This window comes from Phyllobates terribilis, unplaced genomic scaffold (genome assembly GCF_046119375.1).
Source record: "Phyllobates terribilis strain yellow unplaced genomic scaffold, ASM4611937v1 Scaffold_4__5_contigs__length_816908805, whole genome shotgun sequence".
Classification (NCBI taxonomy): Eukaryota; Metazoa; Chordata; class Amphibia; order Anura; family Dendrobatidae; genus Phyllobates; species Phyllobates terribilis.
In genome coordinates, this window is record NW_027362764.1 from 133,900,091 (window position 1) to 133,917,588 (window position 17,498).

The window sequence follows — 17,498 nt, forward strand, 5'->3', positions numbered from 1 at the left end:
AACAGCCAAACTCTGCTGCAAAGGTGAGGTTGTGGAAGACAGCTTCACGTGACAGGTCATACCTTTGACATGGAACAAGGCCAAGCGACACACTATGCATGAAAACATAGTAAATGGGGTGTAGAAAAATTCCAGCAGGTGCTCTGGACTAAATAGTCAACATTTGAAATATTTGGCTGTAACATAAGGCAGTTTGTTTACCGAAGGGCTAGAGAGCAGTACAATAATGGGTGTCTGCGGGTAACAGTGAAGCATGGTGGAGGCTCCCTGCAAGTTTAGGGCTGCATTTTAGCAAATTTAGTTGGAGATTTGGTCTAGATTAATGGTGTCCTCAATCCTGAGAGATACAGGCAGATACTTATCCATAATGCAATACCATCAGGGAGACATCTGATTATTTCCAAATGTATTCTGCAGCAGATCAACAACTGAAACATACTGCCAATACCATTAAGAACTATCTTCAGCGTAAAGAGAACCAGGAGTCCTGGAAGTGATGAAGTGGTCCTCCCACGGAGCCTGGATCTCAACATCATTAAGTCTGTCTAAAATTACGTGAAGAGATAGAAGGATTTGTACAAGCGACATCCACAGAATATCGGCGGTTAGTTTTCCAAGATGTTTAGAACAAGCCCTGACAAGTTCCTTCAAAAACTGAGAGTTGATGCTTTTGAAGGCAAAGGGTGGTGACACCAAATATTGCTTTGATTTGGATTTCTCTTTTGTTAATTAACTTTGAATTTTGTTCATCGATAAGAATAAATTATTAACACTTTTATTTTTTAAAGCATTTTTACTTTGCAGCATTTTTTTTCCCACACTTGCCTAAAACTTTTGTACAGTCCTGTAGCTGCTCGACTGACCACTGTCTAAGGTATATAAGCCCCTTAAAGGGAGTCTTGTCAGCACAAAATGACGGATCAAACCAAACACAGGTGCATGGTGCACCCTTGGCATGGCTAAACAGTTTAGGGCAGATTCCCACTTACTTGTTTTCCATCTTTCTCCACCCTCCTCTGGCTCCTGTAAAGCCAGAGCTATCAATCAAAGAATAGGAGGGTGAAGATAGAGTTCAAACAATTAGTTGGGAAGCTGGATTGAACTGTTTTTACCATGCCAAGGTTGCACCAAGCTTATAAGCTTGGTGTGAAGAGTCATTTTGTGATGGGAAACTCGTCTTTAATAGATATAGGTAGGATTTGATTGCAACCTCGTGGGCAATGAAACTGTTGGAGACCAATGGATCATATGAAAATATTACTCCATGGAAATAAATTTGATTTAGCTTGGCACTGTGCCTATAAAAATTAATGTCTTTTTTTAGGTGCAAAAAACACTTTGGAGCATCTGCACTTCTCCGTCTGGCTACAGATTAAGTTACTTTAAAGAGGGTCTGGTTCATTAAAACCCCTTCTAATATAATGTGTATTTAAACTGCTGCTTTGTTTCCCCAGTTATTATTTGACAGTAAGGCCATGAGTCTGACAGCTGATTATACAGTTAAAATGCCGCCTGACTGTTCCTGGAAGCGTTCAGCCTTGTTTTCCTCTGCTATACCAGAAATCACGTAGAAAGTTTATTAATATAGCAGTCATAAATTCATAGAACTTGCGTAATCCTGAGATACAAGTACCGTACATGTTATTTGTTACGGGCCAGAATGCAGACTGATCTTAGCACAATGTCTCTTGCCATTTTTAGGCCTTTAAAACAGTTGAGAACAATCAGATGGTCTTAATTAGGTGAAGCAGGGGCGGACAATGACGGCAGTGGGCCCCTGTGCAAAACGTGTTGGTGGACCCTCTCTTCGATGCCAGAAAAACAACAGGAATAATATAGTGTTCATGGACATAATAAAAAAAATCCACACACAGAGCACATAGCACATGCCCTCTACTAATTCACTGGACACATGCGACTCACGAGCCACTCACAAAAGACACATGGTAGACATGCTCTTCTTACAGAGGACACACACTGCACATGCTCCTCTGACACAGAGGACATACACTGCACATGCTCCTCCCACACAGAGGACACACTGCACATGCTCCTCCCACACAGAGGACATACACTGCATATGCTCCTCCCACACAGAGGACATACACTGCACATGCTCCTCCCACACAGAGGACATACACTGCACATGCTCCTCCCACACAGAGGACATACACTGCATATGCTCCTCCCACACAGAGGACATACACTGCACATGCTCCTCCCACACAGAGGACATACACTGCACATACTCCTCTCACAGAGAACATACACTGCACATGCTCCTCCCACACAGAGGACATACACTGCACATGCTCCTCCCACACAGAGGACATACACTGCACATGCTCCTCTGACACAGAGGACACACACTGCACATGCTCCTCCCACACAGAGGACATACACTGCACATGCTCCTCCCACACAGAGGACATACACTGCACATGCTCCTCCCACACAGAGGACATACACTGCACATGCTCCTCCCACACAGAGGACATACACTGCACATGCTCCTCTGACACAGAGGACATACACTGCACATGCTCCTCCCACACAGAGGACATACACTGCACATGCTCCTCCCACACAGAGGACATACACTGCACATGCTCCTCTGACACAGAGGACATACACTGCACATTCTCCTCCCACACAGAGGACATACACTGCACATGCTCCTCCCACACAGAGGACATACACTGCACATGCTCCTCTGACACAGAGGACACACACTGCACATGCTCCTCCCACACAGAGGACATACACTGCACATGCTCCTCCCACACAGAGGACATACACTGCACATGCTCCTCTGACACAGAGGACACACACTGCACATGCTCCTCCCACACAGAGGACATACACTGCACATGCTCCTCCCACACAGAGGACATACACTGCACATGCTCCTCCCGCACAGAGGACATACACTGCACATGCTCCTCCCACACAGAGGACATACACTGCACATGCTCCTCCCACACAGAGGACATACACTGCACATGCTCCTCTGACACAGAGGACATACACTGCACATGCTCCTCCCACACAGAGGACATACACTGCACATGCTCCTCCCACACAGAGGACATACACTGCACATGCTCCTCTGACACAGAGGACATACACTGCACATGCTCCTCCCACACAGAGGACATACACTGCACATGCTCCTCCCACACAGAGGACATACACTGCACATGCTCCTCTGACACAGAGGACACACACTGCACATGCTCCTCCCACACAGAGGACATACACTGCACATGCTCCTCTGACACAGAGGACATACACTGCACATGCTTCTCTCACACAGAGGACATACACTGCACATACTTCTCTCACAGAGGACATACACTGCACATACTCCTCTCACACAGAGGACATACACTGCACATACTCCTCTCACTCATTGGACACACGCTTCACATACTCCTCTCACACAGAGGACATACACTGCACATGCTCCTCTCACACAGAGGACATACACTGCACATACTCCTCTCACAGAGCACATACACTGCAAATGCTACTCTCACACAGAGGACATACACTGCACATACTCCTCTCACACAGAGAACATACACTGCACATACTCCTCTCACACAGAGAACATACACTGCACATACTCCTCTCACACAGAGAACATACACTGCACATACTCCTCTCACACAGAGGACATACACTGCACATGCTCCTCCCACACAGAGGACATACACTGCACATGCTCCTCCCACACAGAGGACATACACTGCACATGCTCCTCTGACACAGAGGACATACACTGCACATGCTCCTCCCACACAGAGGACATACACTGCACATGCTCCTCCCACACAGAGGACATACACTGCACATGCTCCTCTGACACAGAGGACACACACTGCACATGCTCCTCCCACACAGAGGACATACACTGCACATGCTCCTCCCACACAGAGGACATACACTGCACATGCTCCTCCCACACAGAGGACATACACTGCACATGCTCCTCCCACACAGAGGACATACACTGCACATGCTCCTCCCACACAGAGGACATACACTGCACATGTTCCTCCCACACAGAGGACATACACTGCACATGCTCCTCCCACACAGAGGACATACACTGCACATGCTCCTCCCACACAGAGGACATACACTGCACATGCTCCTCTGACACAGAGGACATACACTGCACATGCTCCTCCCACACAGAGGACATACACTGCACATGCTCCTCCCACACAGAGGACATACACTGCACATGCTCCTCCCACACAGAGGACATACACTGCACATGCTCCTCTGACACAGAGGACACACACTGCACATGCTCCTCCCACACAGAGGACATACACTGCACATGCTCCTCTGACACAGAGGACATACACTGCACATGCTTCTCTCACACAGAGGACATACACTGCACATACTTCTCTCACAGAGGACATACACTGCACATACTCCTCTCACACAGAGGACATACACTGCATATACTCCTCTCACACAGAGAACATACACTGCACATACTCCTCTCACTCATTGGACACACGCTTCACATACTCCTCTCACACAGAGGACATACACTGCACATGCTCCTCTCACACAGAGGACATACACTGCACATACTCCTCTCACAGAGCACATACACTGCACATGCTCCTCTCACACAGAGGACATATGCTGCACATACTCCTCTCACAGAGAACATACACTGCAAATGCTACTCTCACACAGAGGACATACACTGCACATACTCCTCTCACACAGAGAACATACACTGCATATACTCCTCTCACTCATAGGACACACGCTGCACATACTCCTCTCACTCATAGGACACACGCTGCACATACTCCTCTCACACAAAGGACATACACTGCACATACTCCTCCCACACAGAGGACATATGCTGCACATACTCCTCTCACTCATAGGGGACACACGCTGCACATACTTCACTCACACAGAGGACATACACTGCACATGCTGCTCTCACACAGAGGACATATGATGCACATACTCCTCACAGAGGACATACACTGCACATACTCCTCTCACAGAGAACATACACTGCACATGCTCCTCTCACACAGAAGACATACACTGCACATACTCCTCTCACAGAGGACATACACCGCACATACTCCTCTCACACAGAGAACATACACTGCATATACTCCTCTCACTCATAGGACACACGCTGCACATACTCCTCTCACACAAAGGACATACACTGCACATACTCCTCCCACACAGAGGACATATGCTGCACATACTCCTCTCACTCATAGGGGACACACGCTGCACATACTTCACTCACACAGAGGACATACACTGCACATGCTGCTCTCACACAGAGGACATATGATGCACATACTCCTCACAGAGGACATACACTGCACATACTCCTCTCACAGAGAACATACACTGCACATGCTCCTCTCACACAGAAGACATACACTGCACATACTCCTCTCACAGAGGACATACACCGCACATACTCCTCTCACAGAAGACACACGCCGCACATACTCCTCTCGCACAGAGGACACATGCCGCTTATACTCTCACACAGAGGACACACACCGCACATACTCCTGTCACACAGAGGACATATGCTGCGCATACTCCTCTCACAGAGGACAAACATTCTTTTGCATGTTTGCCACAGTTAAATGTTTCAGATCACAAAAGTAATTTAACTATTAGACAAAGATAACACAAGTAAACACAAAATGCAGTTTTTAAATGAATGTCTTTATTATTAAGGGAAAAAGAAATTCAAACCTACAGATCCCTGTGTGAAAAAGTGATTGCCTAATAACTGGTTGAGTTACCCTTAACAGCAACAACTGCAATAAAGCATTTGCTATAACTGGTAATGAATATTTTACAACACTCTGGAGTAATTTTGGCCCAGTCATCTTTGCAAAATTGTTGTAATTCTGCCACAATAGAGTGTTTCCGAGCATGAACCGCCTTTTACAGTATCTCAATCGGATTAAAGTCAGGACTTTGACTAGGCCACTCCAAAGTCTTAATTTTTTTTTTTTTTAAGCCATTCAGAGGTAGACTTGCTGGTGTGTTTTGGATCATCGTCCAGCTGCATAACCCAAGTGTGCTTCAGCTAGAGGTCACAAACAGATGGCCGGACATTCTCCTCCAGGATTTTTTAGTAGACAGCAGACTTGATGGTTCCATTTATCACAGAAAGTCTTCTAAGCTCGGAAGCAGCAATTTGCCCCAGACCATCACACTACCACCACCATATTTTACTGTTGGTATGATATTCCTTTTCTGAAATGCTGTGTTACTTCTACACCAGATGTAATGGGACATACACCTTCCAAAAAATGTAACTTTTGTTTAACATCATTAAGATGTTCTCTGGCAAATCTGAGACGAGCCTTTATGTTCTTTTTGCTCAGCAGTGGTTTTCGTCTTTGAACTCTTCCATGCTCACCATTTTTGCCCAGTCTCTTTCTTATGGTGGACTAATGAACACTAACCGTAACTGAGGCAAGTGAGGCCTGCAGTTGTTTGGATATTGATGTGGGTCTTTTGTGAATGAGTCATCACTGCGCTCTTGAAGTAATTTTGGTCGGCCGGCCACTCCTGAGAAGGTTCACCGCTGTTTCATGTTTTCGCCATTTGTGGATAATGACTGTCACTGTGGTTCGCTGGAGTTCCAAAGCTTTTGAAATGGCTTTATAACCTTTTCCAGACTGATAGATCTCAATTACTTTGTTTCTCATTCGTTCCTGAATTTCTGTGAATCGCAGCATGATGTCTAGCTTTTGAGCTTCTTTTGGTCTACTTCACTTTGTCAGGCAGATCCTATTTAAGTGACTTCTTGATTCAGAACAGGTTTGGCAGTAATAGAGTCTGTGTGTGGCTAGGGAAATTGAACTCAGTTTCCAAAAGATGTTATAAACCACAGTTAATTCATGTTTCAAGGTGTGGGGCAATCACTTTTTCACACAGGGCCCTGTAGGTTTGGATTTCTTTTTCCCTTAATAAAAACTGCATTTTGTGTTTATTTGTGTTATCTTTGTCTAATATTTACATTTTTTTGCGATCTGAAACATTTAAAACATGCAAAAGAATAAGAAATCAGTAAGGGGCAAACACGTGTTCACACTTAAACAACAGAATATAATTCCAAGTAAATCAAACTTCTGTGAAATCAAACTGTCCACTTAGGAAGCAACACTGATTGACAATCAATTTCACATGCTGTTGTGCAAATCGAATAGACAATAGATGGAAATTATTGGCAATTATCAAGACACCCTTAATAAAGGAGTGGTTCTGCAGGTGGGCACCACAGACCACATCTCAGTACCAATGCTTTCTGGCTGATGTTTTGGTCACTTTTGAATGTTGGTTGTGCTTTCACACTCGTGGTAGCATGATACGGACTCTACAACCCACAGAAGTTGCTCAGGTAGTGCAGCTCATCCAGGATGGCACATCAATGCGAGCTGTGGCGAGAAGGTTTGCTGTGTCTGTCAGCGTAGTGTCCAGAGGCTGGAGGCGATACCAGGAGACAGGTCAGTACACCAGGAGACGTGGAGGGGGCCGTAGGAGGGCAACAACCCAGCAGCAGGACCGCTACCTCCGCCTTTGTGCAAGGAGGAACAGGAGGAGCACTGCCAGAGCCCTGCATAATGACCTCCAGCAGGCCACAAATGTGCATGTGTCTGCACAAACGGTTAGAAACCGACTCCATGAGGGTGGTATGAGGGCCCGACGTCCACAGATGGGGGTTGTGCGCACAGCCCAACACCGTGAAGGACGCTTGGCATTTGCCACAGAACACCAGGATTGGCAAAGTCGCCACTGGCGTCCTGTGCTCCTCAGTGTGAACCTGCTTTCATCTGTGAAAACATATGACAGACGTGACTGAGTCTGGAGACTCCGTGGAGAGTGATCTGCTGCCTGCAACATCCTTCAGCATGACGGGTTTGGCAGTGGGGGTCAGTAATGGTGTGGGGTGGCATTTCTTTGGAGGGCCGCACAGCCCTTCATGTGCTTGTCAGAGGTAGCCTGACTGCCATTATGTACCGAGATGAGATCCTCAGACCCCTTGTGAGACCATATGCTGTTGCGGTTGGCCCTGGGTTCCTCCTAATGCAGGACAATGCCAGACCTCATGTGGCTGGAGTGTGTCAGCAGTTCCTGCAAGATGAAGGCATTGAAGCTATGGACTGGCCCACCCATTCCCCAGACCTGAATCTGATTGAGCACATCTGGGACATCATGTCTCGCTCCATCCACCAACGTCACGTTGCACCACAGACTGTCCAAGAGTCGGTGGATGCTTTAGTTCAGGTCTGGGAGGAGATCCCACAGGAGACCATCCACAACCTCATCAGGAGCATGCCCAGGCATTGTAGGGAGGTCATACAGGCACGTGGAGGCCACACACAATACTGAGCCTCATTTTGACTTGTTTTAAGGACATTACATCAAAGTTGGATCAGCCTGTAGTGTGTTTTTCCACTTTAATTTTGGGGGTGACTCCAAATCCAGGCCTCCATTGGTTAATAAATTTGATTTCCATTGATTATTTTTGTGTGATTTTGTTGTCAGCACATTCAACTTTGTACAGAGCAAAGTATTCAATGAGAATATTTCATTTATTTAGATCTAGGATGTGTTATTTTAGTGTTCCCTTTATTTTTTTGAGCAGTGTGTGTGTATATATATATATATATATATATATATATATATATATATATATATATATATATATATATACAGGGTGGTCCAAAAGTAGGTGGACAGAAAGTGTAATAAGGTTATGAAGGGGGAGATTTATCAAACATGGTGTAAAGTGAAACTGGCTCAGTTGCCCTTAGCAACCTATCAGATTCCACGTTTCATTCTTCACAGTCTCTTTGGAAAATGAAAGCTGAAATCTGATTGGTTGCCAAGGGCAACTGAGCCAGTTTCACAGATCTAGTTTTCACAGGTAGATCTCCCCCAAATCTATTTTCTTTTCCGATAATTCAGATAACACATAATGGCAAATAAAATCCATTTTCTTTGATCTGTATTTAAATTAACAGAGTATTGGAAATCTGAAAATGCTGAAACCGTTAGAGAAAATTGGGTTGAAACATTTGGTACTCAAGCCCCAAAGAGACAAATCATTTACTGCATTCGTGACAAATTCAATGCCACTGGCTCAATCCTTAATGCTCCAAAAACTGGTCGATCCAAAACAGTCTGTACAGAAGATAATAAACAACTTGTTGCTGAAACATTTGTTCCAAGTCCAAAAAAGTCCACCAGAAGAGCCTCTTTGGAATTGGGAATTTCACGAGCTTCTATCATGAGAATCCTGAAATCTATTGGGTGGAAAGCTTATCGTCCACGTCTAATTCATGGTTTATTGGAGGATGATCCAGACAGGCGGCTGTAATTTAGTGAGATTATGCTTAACGAAATTTAAAAAAATCCAGTAATTTTAGATAACATTATGTGGAGTGATGAAGCTTCTTTCAAATTATCCGGCCATATTAACAGACATAATTGTATTTGCTGGTATAATGAGAACATGCATTTAACATTAGAGCAACAACTAAATGAGCCTGGTGTCAATGTTTGGGGTGGTATTTCAAGTTTTGGTGTTTTAGGACCAATATTTTTTGATGGAACAGTCACAGGAGATAAGTATCTCAAAATTCTAATTAATCAAGTTGCTTCCCTCTTACAGCAACAGCCTAATTCACATGACCTTTATTTCCAACAAGATGGGGCCCCTCCACATAATTCAAAAGTAGTCCGCGAGTATCTTGATGAAACATTTCCTAATAAATGGATTGGCCGAAGAGGCCCACTTGGTTGGCCGGCACGTTCACCAGACTTGACCCCAATGGATTTTTTCTTTTGGGGAGTACTCAAGGACAAAGTTTATAGTCGAAAACCAAAAAGTGTCAGTGATTTGAAAAATTACATAAGAGATGCATTTCAAGAAATTAATACCCAAAGAGACTTGTGCAAAAAGTTTGCCGAAGAGTAAGAGGCAGACTTCAAAGCTGTGCAAATTGTAATGGAAAACAGTTTGAGCACCTGCATTGATAACATTTAAGGGCTTTGTATTATTGTTCAGAATAAAATTTAATTGTCAATGTTATGCTTGTGTTAGTAAATATAATTTTATATATAAATCAAAATAAATGTTATTATTTTCTGTCCACCTACTTTTGGACCACCCTGTATATATATGTATATATATATATATATATATTTCTATACAGGTACTTAGTTATCTATATCTTTCTGTGTATTTCTCTTGTATGGAGAGGAGTATGTGGTGCTAATGTAACTGCTGGGATGTGTTTCAGATGAAGAGGAAGCCCTCAATCTTATAATGAAGGACCTAGCTGCTCTGGGGAGATGTGGAGGATTACTGGACAGTAATCGCAACAAAAATAGCAAGCAGGTAATTCTTTATTATTTACTTTTAATGGCAACTTTAAAATAAGGGCATTCATTGATAAAATGGTAAAGTTTACTGGTCGAATGACGTAGAATGTAAATTAGTAGTAAAATATACTGTAGTTTAATACATTCTCTGGGATTTAATGGCTTATCCTGGTAGTGCCCTTTATCTGTCACAAAAGGAAAAAAAACTGGAAAGCTCCATTTATAGAACAACAAAGTCACACTATTCTTGAGCTGTGTTCTATACATATGTCACAGATGAAAAACATGAGCAACCTACGCTAGGTAATTAATGTATGTTCCATAAGGGTCTGACATCTGAGGCCCCGCCAATCAGCACCATGAACATGCACATGTAGCTGAGCCTCATATCGCTTATCTGTCTGTCTTGCAAGTGAGAAACTCTGAGAATGCTGCAGTGGATTAACAATATGGAGGGTGTTGCAAAAACTTTTTTTTTAATAATATCTGTTGTATGGTAGATGATATAAAGGTAAGGTAAAGTATATGTTTGTTTGGAAATGTGTACAGAAATTGCTGACACTACTGATTTAGTAAAAAATACTGGAATGCAGCATGTACAGAACAGCAAAATTACACTTTTTCAATCTTCACTGGAATACAAAAATTACACTATTGTTTTATGAAACTTTAATACATTGGTAAAAACATAAAAAATTAAGACATATATGCTATGTATAGTCACTCCTCAACATTGATATTGCAACACTAAGAAGGAAAGCTTGTGGAATGGTATGCAAATAATTAAAAATGAAAACAAAGTTCACCACATGCAGAAGTTCCTGCACTTACACATCTTAGCATGCTATCAGTGAGGTTATTAATGGTTAGGGAATGTTCTGCCACACTGAATGCACTTGGGCAAATCATCAAGATCTTCTGCTGGCAGCGCCCTTTGCAATTTATGACTAATGATGTCCTAGCTGTGCATGATCGCAGACAATTCCAGAGACACTACAGGCCATGTTGGCACGCTCTAGCCAGGTTGGCTGCTCACAATAGCATGAGCAACATGTGACATGGCGATGACATATTGATAAACGACTCCTTGGAAACTTTGGAGAAATGGCTGTATCACTAGTTCCACTACAAAATCAATGTAACATGGAGCTGTTAGTGTATCTGGAATGAAGACTAGAAAGGTTAAACCGCCGTCCATTATGCCACCGCACACCATAATCCTGTGTGTAGAATCAATGTGAAATTCCATCGCACATCATAGCGTTGCTCACATGTTCTCCGGACGATCTCTGAAAACATTACCTCCAAGAAAAAAAGTGTGACTCATTGCTAAAGAAGACAGACCTCCATTTCAGCCTTTGTTGTGGTCCTGCTCTGCATCATGATAGCCTTTGAGAGCGGTGGCATGAGGGCAATGGAACACCTGTAGCTGGACGTCTTACCTGTAGCCGAATGTAGTGCAAACAACCTCTAATGGTTTGCTTAAACACCGTTTGATGCCTTTGGCTTGGTAAGAGATGTCTAATTTGACTTGAATGGATCAATTATGGAACCAGTGGTTTAGCCATTTCTCTAAGTGTCTAAGGAGCCATTTTTCAAAACAACAACACCAGGCCAGATTTTGCTTGTGCTTCTATGAGCAGCCTGCATGGCCGAAACATGCTACCATGGCCTGCCGCATCTCTGTACTTGTCTCACATCAATCACATCTAGGGCATCATTGGTTAACAATTGCAAAAGGAGCTGCCAGCAGCAGATTTTGATGATTTGCCCAAGTGCATTATGAATGGCCAAACATTCCTCAGACAATCAGTAATAGCCTCACTGATAGCAGCCAAGATTTGTAGGTGCAGGTATTTTTGCACCTGGCACTCATACTCCATACTGAATAAATTGAGATGGTTTGAAAATATTTCCCATTTTTTCATTTGCATATCATTAACATGTCTATCTATCTTGTAATTCCCATATAATTCCACAACTTTTCCTTATGGTGTTGCAATTTCTAAGTTGAAGAGTAGATATACAATTTTTATTGTGCATTTTTGTATCAGAAAAAAATGTTTAAATAAGAAATTGAATTGCTTAATTTTGGCTTGCAAAAGTAACGCATATGTGTTATTACTAACCATTAGAGAAGTTTACTGTTTGCATGTTGTCTAGCATAATCTTGCAAAGGAAAACAAAAATAAAAAGTGACATTGGAAAAATGCCGAATGAACATTTCACCCTTTACACCAGAACTTCGCTTCATTTAGCTTTTGATATGAGGAAGTTCTTATAAAAAGTTCTTCAGTTTTAACATTGGTATTTAAATATTCTCTAATTTCCAGTGTACAATCCTTATTAACTCTTTGGTAGCACCTTTTATCATCCAACTTTTATAAACTGAATATTTTCAATGACCATAAAAAAAAACAAGCAGTAAAAAAAAAAGAAAAATGCTTTGCTTGTTGATGAGATATTATTCACCTCCACTGAGAATGTCATTTCCACATAAAAATACAGCTGGATAGTTTTCTGATATGACTCTCTAGTTCAATAACATGGTTATTAACTTTTCTACTGAGTAGAAAACACCGGAAAGATGTCATCTTGTCTGGGGACAAGGAGAAGAGGAAACGCTTTCTTGTTTTGATTAAGTGAAAAGCTTTGCTGAACTTTAACCCAAAACAAAAACACAGGGTCTGCCGGCAATGAGGAGGAATTCAGGAGGTTGAGAGGAAAGGGAAAGCTCCAAAACAATCGAAAATAACAAAATATCATTTTTATTGACTTTATTTTTGTATTATACCACTAACAACATCATGTTTTCCTGAGAGTTCTGGCCAAAACCTGAACTTGGATAAGGAACTTGAAACATGAAACAGGAAAGTAGTTTGTTTTTTAATGTTCTCAGCCTTTACCGAGGTATCCCAACTCTAAAAATACTAATACCTATACACAGCGGGGCGGTCATTTGGAGAACTCTCAGTTCCTTCGGAATAAGCGGCAACCCTGAATAACAATAAGTTTTTTTAGTGATCACTTTTTTGACTACTTGTGCACCCATTGAGGTGTCTAAAAATTAGAGGGCTTTTCTACCCCTTTTTCAAAACGGACCAGAGAGATTCCAGAATGGTTTAAAGGGATTGTGTCAGCACAAAAGGACTGTTCTAACTAAGCAGAGGTGCCCGTTACACCATTGACGTGGTCAAAAAAATCAATGCACCTTCTCACTTATTTGTTTTCCTTCTACCATCGTCCTCCTCTGGCTCTTGTAAAATCAGCTGTCAGTCAAGGAAGAGAGGGGCAGAGCTTGGTGGAAAACAAATAGATGGTAAGGTGCACAGAACTGTTTTCTGTCTTTTATCTCCCCTATGTGCATCCTGTTTCATAACCCTGGGCAATGTTTAACCCTCTTCTTTTCTAACAATACAGGTTGTTTTTAGAAAGGGGGGTGCTCTACGGGCAGACATATGATTGGTGCACAGGGGCCCAAGAGGTTAGAGGGCCCATTTCTAACTCCAAAGCAGGTGCAATTTTGCATTTTTAGGAGCTCTTGGGCTGCAAAGGGCCCATATATTGTCTTGCACAGGGGCCCTTTTCTGTCTGTGTCCGCCAGTGGGGAGCTCTATACAGTTTCTTGCCACTCACTGCTCTCGCCATTTACCCCTTAACAGCCGCATCCTCTGCCTCTATAACATGTACATTATTATTGTCTGTATATAAAGCAGAGCGTACATAATTATACTGGGGTCGCGTTCACACAGCCCTCATACCAATGTTATTTAATTGGGCATTTCGGATGATCGTTTTTTTGTCTTTCTTTTGACACGGACCAAATGTCCTCGTGAAAGAAAATCCCAGCATGCACTAGTTTCTTCCATACTTCAGATGAGATTCACGTATTCAAGTCTATGGGTGCGCAGAAGAGATCGGATCCCATATGGATTAATCATATAGTATCTGATTTTTACTAATACAATGCTCTTATTAAAATAGGAAACTGTTTTTGTTCTTGTAAATTTTATTCGCTGACGGTGTATAAAAATGGATGCCAGACGGACAACAATACAGATGAAAAATTGCCCATTTTTTTTCTGGACTAAATAGCCTCTTGGTGATTGATTTCCCGCGAGATACAGATGCAGCCAGCCATGCGCTAGTTGCATACAAGTGATTCCCGCACCAAGTGACATTTCGTGGCGCAGGCAGCGCTCACTTTACTTTTGCTACTTATTGACAGTAGTGGACCCTGCAAAATAACATTCTGTAATCTGTAAAAGATGTTCACAATAAAGCAATGAAACATTCAAGATGTGATGGAGGCTGCAAGCAAATAATTGGAAGCAGGGACGGGGCATAGCATCGACACGTGTGTCACTTGTTTGCATGTGTTGTCTGTCAGTAACCTGGTAACTGCAGCACATCCCGCGTCCTGCAGCCGGTTAGTGAGAAGGCCTCTGTCTCGTGTTTCAGGGGAAATTTCTTTATTATGGATATTTCGCAAGTAAATCCAGATGTTGGGAGAACAAAAAAAAGGCTGTGGGCTTCAATGAGATACAAACACCTGCTGTCTTCTAGCCATAAAATTGGAAAATCACGTCGTCCTAACTCAGCTAGAGGGAAGAAGCGCCCCATCAGCTGTTTATAATCTGTAAATCTTATTTGCTGATTTTTAACAAGTTTGTAGAAGACATAATAAAGTCTTATGTTAACAGGCAATCTTTAGATTTTAGAAAAAAATACTCTTTTATCATATTTATTGTTATTCTGGTACAGTAAAATAGTTCAAGATTCAGATTTTCAAAAGCCGATAAGTATTTTTGGATATATGTAAATAGAAAAATATAAAGTATATAGGTACAATATTACTCTAGAAATGCGTTAAAAGATCCCATCTCAAATATGCCATCTAATTTTGGGATCCACATTGTACGAAGGATGTAGAAGAGCTGTCTCTCTTTCAATGGAGGGCTGAAAAATTTGAACATGTTCAACTTAGAAAAAGAAAACCACCTCAGAGGAATATGTGGTAAATACAAAAACTGACATATGATCTACCGTATATATACACAACAAAAGACTAGAAGACATTAGTTTTTATTGGAAGAAGTTGATACAGACTTTAACTGTAAAGAAGATTTTTTCCGACATTAATGTAATAAAGGTATAAAATGCCTTGGCCCAAGTAATGACAGCTATAACGACTGCATTAAAAGAGCGTTAGATGGTATGCCAGATTTAATTAAGCTAGCAATAAATTGTAAAATTAATCTAAGGTTTAATTTATTGGATACAGTATATGTTTTTTTTTTTTTTTTACTATGTAGCAAAGATAATACCAAGTAGAAATACTCTACACCTGATCTGCGTGATCAGAATTGATTCTGTGATCCCCCAGTATCATGCATCCTATTGCCTTCTGCTCTTCTTCAAGTTCACTTTCTGTCTTTGAACTGGTCACAGAAGAAGTTGCCAGACTCCTCACTTCTCACCATTCTACCTGCACCAGTGACCCTATTCCCTCTCACCTCCTCTAGTCCCTCTCCCTGGCTGTCACTACACACTTAACTAAAACATATATCCTCCCCCTTTCATCTGGTATCTTTCCCTCATCTTTCAAGCATGCAATCATAAACCCTTTTCTGAAAAAAAAATCCCTCAACCAGAAGCCCTACCCTCCACAGACCTGTCTTTAATTTCCCTTTCATCGTTAAACTCCTGCAACGCTTCGTCTACTCTCGTCTGATCAATTATCTTTGAGAACACTCTCTTTTTGACCCCTTACAATCTGATTTCCGCTCCTTACACTCTACAGAAACTGCCCTTACTGAAGTCTTTAATCATCTACTAATAGCTAAATCTAATGGTCACCACTCCCTTCTGGTTCTGCTGGATCTCTTTGCTGCATTTGACACTGTGGATCACCAAATCCTCTTAACTATGCTCCGATTTATTGGTTTTAATGGTACTGCTCTTGGTTCTCCTCCTACCTCTTTGACTTCTCTTTCACTGTCTCATTTGCCGGCTATTCTCACTTCATATTTCACTTACTGTTGAATACCACTGATTGTCTGTCCGCCTTCTCTAATATTATGTCCGTCCTCTATCTAAAACTGAACTCCTTGCGTTTCCTCGCTCTACTAACCTACCTAAGCCCAATTTTCCTTTTCTGTGTGTGATTGTATCATAACTCCTACCCAGCACACTCTCTGTCTTGGGGTTATGTTTGACTCAGATTTTTCCTTCACTCTCTATGTCATATCAATCACGCGCTCATGTCACCTGCACCTCAAAAACATCTCTAGAATTCCACCATTTCTAACCTTTGATTCTGAAAAAATTCTTACTGTTGCTCTTATTCATTCTCATCTGGACTATTGCAACTCTACTAATCGGTCTCCCTCTTACTAAATTCTCCCTTCTTCGAACCGTCCTGAATGCAGCAACAAGGCTCATATATCTGCCCAGCCACTACACCGATGCCTCCACTTTGTGCCAGTCAATGCACTGGTTAGCAAGCCACTATAGAGTACAATATAAATGTATCACTCTCATCCACAAAGCTCTCCACAGTTCTGCACCACTCTACATCTCCTCCCTCATCTCTTATCTAGAACTCTACACGTGCTCTCAGTTTTGCTGATGACCTAAGACTAATATCCTCTATAATCCTAACCTCCCACTCCTGTTTCCAAGACTTCTCTTGTGCTGCACTAGTTTCCTGGAATGCACTACCCTGATCAATCCAGTTAATTCCCAGTATTGACAGTTTTAGGTGTGCCCTAAAAATGTACTTATCTCCTTTGAATTGCAAAGAGCTGTGGAATACTTTGGCCCTATAGAAATTAAAAAATATAATTATTATCATTATTGGAACTTCATTTGCAGACTACTAACAATGAGCTATGGTCCACTAATGAACTTACAGGAAAACTGTCAACAGCATTTCATCACCCAAACTAACAGATTCTGGTGCTGGGCAGGGAATAGAGCTGGAGTGACATAGGCTTAGGAGATCTACAAATAGATCTTCAACTTCATTTGCATATCAATTCAGTCCCTCATTTCCCAGTAACAGAGGA

The 17,498-nt window shown here is 42.1% G+C and overlaps 1 protein-coding gene across 3 annotated transcripts in view; it reads left to right on the forward strand.

Annotated features, from left to right (window-relative positions):
* Positions 1–17,498, forward strand: part of LOC141265107 (mitogen-activated protein kinase kinase kinase 3-like) — a 165,260-nt gene that overhangs the window by 85,853 nt on the left and 61,909 nt on the right. For all 3 annotated transcript variants that reach the window (XM_073677762.1, XM_073677763.1, XM_073677764.1), the window contains exon 3: positions 10,347–10,444. In XM_073677762.1, coding sequence (XP_073533863.1) covers positions 10,347–10,444 — 98 coding nt within the window. The remainder of the gene's footprint in view (positions 1–10,346; positions 10,445–17,498) is intronic.